The sequence below is a fragment of the Oryza sativa genome, chromosome 11 (genome assembly GCF_034140825.1).
Source record: "Oryza sativa Japonica Group chromosome 11, ASM3414082v1".
In the NCBI taxonomy this organism is placed as follows: Eukaryota; Viridiplantae; Streptophyta; class Magnoliopsida; order Poales; family Poaceae; genus Oryza; species Oryza sativa.
This window is the reverse complement of record NC_089045.1, coordinates 16,115,701-16,124,424: the sequence shown is the minus strand read 5'-3', so window position 1 is coordinate 16,124,424 and position 8,724 is coordinate 16,115,701. Positions and strand designations below refer to the sequence as shown.

General features: G+C 37.6%; 1 protein-coding gene across 1 annotated transcript; it reads right to left on the bottom strand.

Moving 5' to 3' along the window:
* Positions 1 to 275: 275 nt before the first annotated feature.
* Positions 276 to 1,525, bottom strand: LOC9271655 (uncharacterized). The gene has a single exon (XM_015761198.3). It carries the CDS (start codon positions 1,464 to 1,466, stop codon positions 546 to 548), a length of 921 nt encoding a protein of 306 aa, XP_015616684.1. The 5' UTR covers positions 1,467 to 1,525; the 3' UTR covers positions 276 to 545.
* Positions 1,526 to 8,724: the final 7,199 nt, after the last annotated feature.

The following is an 8,724-nucleotide window of genomic DNA, read 5'->3' as shown; positions in this document are numbered from 1 at the left end:
CACACGAGAGCTTTCCCAGCTCTGGTAGTGAAAGAGAGAGAATAGATAAGATAACAGAAGCAGGTCATAACAAACGGTAGTCATCTGCCTCACAAGAGCTGGGCGATAGAATTAATGGTGTAATTTGTGTTTATAGCTGACAATTATATGGGCACGTTGGTTAAAATTGGCTATAAACTATGTGCCAATTTTCATCATGTGCGACTGCTGCATAAAGATGGTAAAAATCATCACATCAAAACAAAATAGCATGTGTTGACCACAAGATATACGCATTATCACCACAATATTAACACCTTGCAATCTATTTCCAACTATCTTACATTTGTTTTTACAATTTCCATTCCCAAATAAATAAATCTCCTATATATAACAGAGATGACTAATCCCATACAAACAATGCAAGCTATTTACTCTCCTATCATATATTTACATCACCCCTAAAACAATTACTCTCCAATCATCCATGCAATCACTACGAAATATGAATACTACTCGAAACTACCAATGAACTCCCTAGTCCCTACCATATGCATGCCAAGTTGTCAACCCCAGAGCCCGGTCGGCGTCGTCATGACCAGAGGCGGCGCCTCGAAACCATGGACTGTCCGGCAGACAGCCAACGAGCTGCCGCCGTCGATCGCCGTGCCGGCAGACGTCGGCACGGCGTTCACCGTCCTCCTGTACGGGCCAAGCCATTTGGCAATCATGAACTTGCGCTTCCTCCACGGCGGCACGCTGAGGCGGCGGCGCTTCAGCGAACGCCGCGCCGCCGACGCCGCCGCCCTGACGACCTTCCTCACGTCGTCGGGCCTCGCGACGAGCACCTCCGGCAGCGCGGAGCGCACGGCCTCGTAGTCTTCCGTCGGCCGCGCCACCTCGAACTCACCGGCGAAGCCGACGTCGACGATGTATCTCGTCGCCTCTGCAGCATCTGGTGCGGCGGCGACGACGACATCGATGTACTCGTAGCTTCCGGCGACCATGCTGCTCGTCTTGTTCCACCGCGCCTTGCAGAGGCCAGCGTCGTGGCCGCGCTCCCGCAGGAGGGACATCACCGCGCGCCGGAACGCCGACCGTTGGGCGCGGACGTTCTCCAGCTCACGCATGGAATCCACCACGTCGGCGAAGATCCGGCGGCGCAGATCATCACCGTCGCCCCCACCGGCGGCGTCCAGAACGCGTGCGATCTCGTCGACCTCCTCAGCCGCGCCGACGCCGCCCTCGTGCTCGTCATCCTCCTCGGCGTCGGAGCCTCCACCAACGGCGAGCACGGCGGCGGAGGGGACGGTGGCGTCGTCGGCCGCCTCGAGGAGGTACTCGTTGACGAGGCTGGACAGCGCGGCCTCGTGCTCGCTGCCGCTGCTGTCAGCGCTGCCCGGGACGACGGCGAGGCGGGCCATCGCGGCGGCGTCCAGCGGCGCGGTGGCGCGCTTCGCCCTGGAGCTCGCACATGGCGTCGTCATCTGCAGAGAGATCGGAAGTTGCTGTACTTAGAAGCGGTGTGTTCATGAGACGTGGCTGCTCGGTAACGCATATATTGTGCGAAAACGGCAGTGGACTACTGAAATGTCAGTGGAGTGTCGACACAATGCGTAAATGTTAGCTCATGTATGTACTAGCAAAAGAAACTTCACCATAATTGGCTGCTAATTAACAAGGTAATTATGGGAGACAAATTAGTTGGCCCTATTTATGAAACTAGGAAGGTGGCCCGCGCATATGCGCGGGCACTTTACTAAATTAGTATTGATTAAATTTGTATTATGAATCCTTATTATGTGGAAGTGACTTTTTTTTAAAGGAAATAGTCTGAATTACACCCTTAAACTATAATAACAGTGCGAATTGTTCCGGTTATATCTAAACTCGTCTATCACCATCGTTCGCTAACATATGAGTTAATATATTTTTTGTTTTGTCTTTTCTTTTATTATATATTTGATTCACCTATGCATGTTCATGGGTAATATACGATGGAATAATCTATAATGTTAATAATTAGCATATTATTACATAGATGGCAATTATATAATTAAAAAGATATAATGTGGTTACATGCGACATTTTCGATGATATATATATATATATATATATATATATATATATATATATATATATATATATATATATATATATATATATATATATATATATATATATATATATATATATATATATATATATATATATATATATATATATATATATATATATATATATATATATATATATATATATATATGTTTTTCCTGGCAAATACTAATTACATATTTTTTCCTCTTTTTTTGGACAAATATTTTTTCTCTTAGGGTAGGTGTGCGTATGCCTATTCCTATGATGGGTGTGCACACCTTTATATATGCGCTCGAGATTGCCTTTAACATTAATAGTAAAAAAATGCTTTCAAGAAAATTGGCGAGATGGCGTAAAGCGGTGCAGTGCAGCGTGGCTTCTTCGACAGTCTCGCCAGGAGTGGTCACTACTCATATGCACAATTTGTGGAAAATCTCAGTGCTGCAAAGAAAGAAAGAGAAAACTACTTGATGGGGCTGATCGTATACACACTCTTCTTTTTTTCCTTTATGACATCTCTTGTGTACGTACATAGTGAGGGATTACTTGAATAGATATAATATAATGATTGAAAATAATATATCCACTGGTTTATGTGTAAATAAACAGTTATATTTTGCTTTTCTTAATATATTTTTTCTTATATTTTCTCTAATTTATTAGAGCGTCATGCGGCATCTTGGAAGTGCAGGAATGCTATTAGTCATAGTCGTAATGGATTACTTGAAGAGATCTAATCTTATGGTTAAAAATAATTTATCCACCAGTTTAAGTGTAAATCAATGGCTAGATGTTTTACTTTTTCTTATAACTTTTGTTAGATCTACCCTTATTTATTAGAACGTCACGTGGCATCCTAGGAATGTATGTAGGTGTGTGGGAACGCTATTACCCAATAGTTCCAACATATTTGTAGTCAACTATAATTTGTTGCGGCTTGCTAGTATCAATACTTATCTATCATCTGTTGATGGTTTTTCACTTAGTATTGTCCATTATCAGTACTTGATAACACAATGCATATTAGATGTCATCTAATTATTAGGTGTATTAAGCACGGATGCCTCATAAGTAATTAATATGACTTGATAATTGGTGGATAGTGTTTTGTATATGAAACTTATACACATAGGAATTAGTAGGGATATATGATTGATATATTTGGCTCTATTCCTGATTGACAAAATATATTATATGCTATATATTTTATAGTAAATTTAAGGTTGAGTTCTAAAATTTTATCGGATTGGCTACTCCCTTTATGGTGAGATGTTCCTAAAATGATGCATGTTTTCAAATACTTTCTATGCAAAGTTTTTTTAAATGATCAAATAAATCCATATTCAAGTTTGTAATATTTAATACTTAATTAATCTTACGCTGACGACATGCTTTTTTTTTCGCGTGTCCTAGATAAGCTCATCTAATGAGGTAGACCGAATGAAGCCTAAGAGATAAAAAAATACATCCACATGGTGTAAAAAAATATATGATTGTTAATTTTTCAAAAATATATGAATAAAGGAACATATAATATATGAAAATATATTCATGATAATTTAATAATGTCATTTGGGCATATCAATATTATATAGTAGGGAGTGAGTAAATTTTTAGAATGCTGCTCATAATTTAAATTCTTTTTATTTTTTAAAAATATAAGTCCAATTTAACTATGTTCTTAAGAGATATACAATCATATAATCTACAATTTTAATTTATTAATATTTTTAATGGATGTTTTGATGCGATGCGCTATTTAGAATAAAACGTGAAATAGCATATATTTTTACAACTTTAATTTAACATGATTTTTCATCTAATCTAAGAATATAAGAAGAAAAGAAAAGGAAAAAGACTTACAGGGGATATGTATGTACGTATACGTACAAGTCCACGGGGACACCCCGGAGGGGGGGGTAACGTGGGATTTTTTTTTTATAGATTGATTTGGGTTTTTTCTTAACAAAATCTAATGGTTTAAAATAGTGGGTCCACCAGATTAAATGAAAATCGATGGCTAGATGTTTTGCTTTTTTCTTATAATTTATAGGATTTATTAAAGCGCCACATGGCAATCTAGGAGCGTTTATAGGAGCGCCACATGGCGGTTTAGGAGCGTTTGTAGGAAGTTTAATGGACTTTTAGTATATAATAGATAGAAGATATCATGTGAAATTTCTAATATTAATTATTCCAGCCATTTCACGTTTTAAAACGTTTTGGTCTCTCCATATCTCTCATCTGGATTTACTAACGTTTGTATTTAATTTGGACACATATACAAAACACTTACATGGATGCATCCATGAATCTATTGAAAACCCAAACACACACATGTGATGGCAGTTTGAGAATAAATAGTATCGTTGCATATGTTAAGTGAAACATATAAAAAATTAATGTCTTGAGTTCTCCAACCGTTCATAATTCAGGAGTTTCTTCTCAATTACAAAAGAATAGGATTTCCCTATTTCGTGTTCAATAAAATCTGCTCAACGAAAATACACATGTCCATTTGGAACATGGCATTGGACACGCGTGCTGCGACTCTCATCCATCGATTCATGCTTGCTGGAATGTAAATTCTTTCGAAATTTCTAAGTACCGGGCATAAATAATTTGATCCTTGTGGTACAGAAATGTACGTCCAAACAATGTCCAAACAGTGTTAGCATTTCCTTTTATAACCTTATGATATCAGTACATATTTGAAGGAAAAGCTCCTAGTTTGTCTATTTGATTTTGAAAAAGATTCTTTGGTCCATGAAATACTTGACAATACATCTATCCAATCCAACAAGTTAAATGAAAAAAAAATACAACCCAACAGCACGCTGTTTAATTAATCATGCTGTTCTCTTAAGCTATAAACAAAATGCTTTTTATTACTTGAAATTACAAAAAAATTTCATAACGAAAGCTAATTTCTTTGTTTTTTGAAAAAAAACTAAAAGCAAACAAACGGAAGCAAGATCATGAAATTAAAGAACACAGGACTAACCTTATAATGTACGGCCTTCAGATCCGTTGATAATTATTGATCAAGCTTCGTCAGATTTTGTTTACTGGCCTCGATGCTTCTCTCTTAATCTGAATAATCGTTCCTTTTTTTTGAATGCCAATTCCTTCATTGCTGAGAAATTAACATTGCGAGCTACTGCACTTGCCATTGGAGGATCTATATATGTTTACCTCTGGCCGTTTGCCCTTGTTGGTTGTCAATACTCGACACCGACGACTGACCTATGTCTAGGTTCATTGAACATAATGGAAGGTGTCCAGGTACAATGCACCAGGGGCTCATTAGTCATTGCAATATATATGTACCTAAGCCATGTATAGGTACGTCCATGCAGCGTCTGTTCATTTGCATGTGCCTATCGACGCAGAAACGTATATGATACTGAGCTTGTATCCTATATATATATATATATATATATATATATATATATATATATATATATATATATATATATATTGTTGTCACGTTTCTTTTTTCGTGTTTTCTAATTTGTCTGATTTTGAAAATTTACACTCGTGTCTATTCGTCTAAAATAGCTTAATGAAAATTTCATAAATCGAAAGATGCTTAATGTGACTAAATAAACTAATTACGCTGCCTTCTCATTTTATCGTTTGTTAATTGGAGTTATTTGGTTTTTATTTGAGTTTGGAAGTGGAGCTGAAATTTCCCAAAGTTCCCTATCCAAAGAAATCACCAGTATTCCAAAAATCTCCAAATTTCAAACTTTCATGAAAAATCTCTTTTCTTTTCCTTCCTTTCTCTTTCATCCTTCTTACTTATTCGTCTCTTTCTTTTTCTTTTTTCCCCTCCCTACTGCAGGTGATGCCTCTCCTCTCTCTCCCTGTCTATTGATCTCTTTCTCTGCTATCCATTGCTCTGTCTATCTCCGCGTCTCCCCTATCGATCTCTCTGTCACGATCTCTGTTCCTCTCTACACAGGCCGAAACCAGCAGCCCATATCCCCCACAACGCCGTGGTCTGAGCCCAGCCCAAGCCACCATCCTTCACATAGGGCGAAGCCGTTTCTTTTATTGGAATAAGTTCACGTGATATTCCTAAACATCTTGTCGAGTCTGTCTCTGAGCTGCCCCAATCCAGAAATCTCTACCTCTCCACTATCCCCAAACCGTGCAAAAAAAGGTCTCGGCGATATCGACCCAATTTCTCCCTGGTTTAGCTGACATGCCATATGTGGGCTCCACATGTCAGTGTGCCATTGAGGCGTTATTACACGGTGTTAAAACAGGCGCGCACATGTACCTACTCCGATCCATCTCTTATCTCTCCCGTGCTTGCTCTGTCCAAACCATAGCATAGAGGCGACCTGGAGGCGATTTGGAGGTGAGGACGAGATTGAAGGTTGCAACAAGCAAGATGCGCTGGCAGTGACAGGTGACGTGCTTGTCGATTCACGGGGTGGATCTAACCCCGGTAAGTTAGTTCTGAGCTTGGCATTTCGTACAAAGAGAGTGCCCACTGTTTTGATTTGTGGGAAGTTTTAAAATGTGCTAGATTTATTTCTTTTGTGGATTTCGGTGTGGATGCCTACTAGTTTATTGTCCCACATCCTCTAGGTTTTATTAGATGTTACTCCCTCCATCCAAAAAAACCAACCTAGGATGGGATTGTATGTTTCCTAGTACAACCTAGGTTGGTTTTTTATGGGACGTAGGGAGTAGGTGACAAGCAATATTAGGGATCTGAATGTAGTGAATTTTAGTAGTGTAGTAAGCAGGTGCTTAATTTTTAATTGTGAATCAGACATAGAGAAGGTTTCACTTCCTAAAATAATTGAACACCTAAAGTAATTTCTATTATGTTTAACATATATTGATAAATTCAGTAAGAAAGCGTGGCTTATCTCACATAGTTGTATTTATTTCACAATTCGCAAATCAATCTATCTATTATATAATAATTATATAATAATTAAAGGAATAGAAAAACGAGCCTCCACGTTCACTCTCATGGCCTACAAATTCTCACATTAATCGGAGAAAAAGAAAAAGCAGAGTCCATATAGAAATACAATTTAGAAACAGTTGAAATTCGGAATTAAAAAATAAGGAATATTAGAAAAGGAGACTAGAGTCCATATAGAAATACAATTAGGAAATAACTGAAATTCGGAATTAAAAATAAGGAATATTAGAAGTAGAGTATAGAGTCCATATAGAAATACAATTAGGAAATAACTGAAATTCGGAATTAAAAATAAAAAATATTAGAAGTAGAGAAAAAGAAAAGACAGAGTCCATATAGAAATACAATTTAGAAACAGTTGAAATTCGGAATTAAAAAATAAGGAATATTAGAAAAGGAGACTAGAGTCCATATAGAAATACAATTAGGAAATAACTGAAATTCGGAATTAAAAATAAGGAATATTAGAAGTAGAGTATAAAGTCCATATAGAAATACAATTAGGAAATAATTGAAATTCAGAATTAAAAATAAAAAATATTAGAAGTAGAGTATGGAGTCCATATAGAAATACAATTAGGAAATAACTAAAATTCGGAATTAAAAATAAGGAATATTAGAAGTAGAGTATGGAGTCTATATAGAAATACAATTAGGAAATAACTGAAATTCAGAATTAAAAATAAGGAATATTAGAAGTAGAACCCGACCCGATCAGAACCATCGTCATCCAATAAATTAATCTTTTAGGATTCACATAGCTTCGAGATATCACTGCCAAAAATCCGATTATTCTACGCCTCGGTCGCCAGGGGAGGGGAAAAATTGGTCGCTCCCCCCCCCCCGACGCGCGCGCATGTGCGCCCTGGGCCCCACGATGTGTCCCTATCTACCTGCTATGTGTCCCCACCACATACTCCGTTGCAACAAATCATCCACATATTTTGGAAACCCTCCACTAAGGGAATTCGTTTCATTTTTTATTCCACCAATAATATTTCACCTAGTGTACTCACAATTTTTCACTATGTATAGGTCAAATGTTGCAGTGAACTGAAACATTCTTTTGCAACAAATCACCGATATATTTTGGAAACCCGTTATTAAGGGAATTTGTTTTATTTTTTGTTCAACAAAAAAATATTTCACCTTGTGTACTCACAATGTTTCACTATGTATAGATCTAACATTACAGTGAACTGAAACATTCTTTTGCTATTTATTGAAACATTGTTTTTATAAAAGGTAAAACAATGACCGGTTTAAAGGATTGAAACATTTTCGATTTATTTAGTAAAACAATTTCGATATACTTGGTGAAACAGCGTGCAACATTTAAAAATAACTCAATAATAAGCTAAAAAAATTCATCGGAATATGTCCATGTGTGGTTTTGTTTTAAAAATTTAATTGTAGCGAATTTAATGGTGTAATCGGATCATGATTTGGATAAATAATTTAAGAGAAAAAATAGTTTGAAGTGATTTTTCACGTATGCATCATGCTGATATGCTGATATCAGTATGACATCAGCGCTCGATTTTTCCACTCCATCTGGCGCCCGACGCCTAGACCCCTCCCCCAAAATTCTCTAACGATAACCGGAGTGGACAGATTGTTGCCGGGAAAGACATCCGAGTTCGTTGCGCTACAGTGCAGAGAATCATGATTCCCGCATAACGATGGGCCCAGCAGCA

Excerpts from the sequence above, each read along its gene's own strand:
- LOC9271655 (XM_015761198.3), bottom strand. The coding sequence starts at position 1,466 with ATGACGACGCCATGTGCGAGCTCCAGGGCGAAGCGCGCCACCGCGCCG.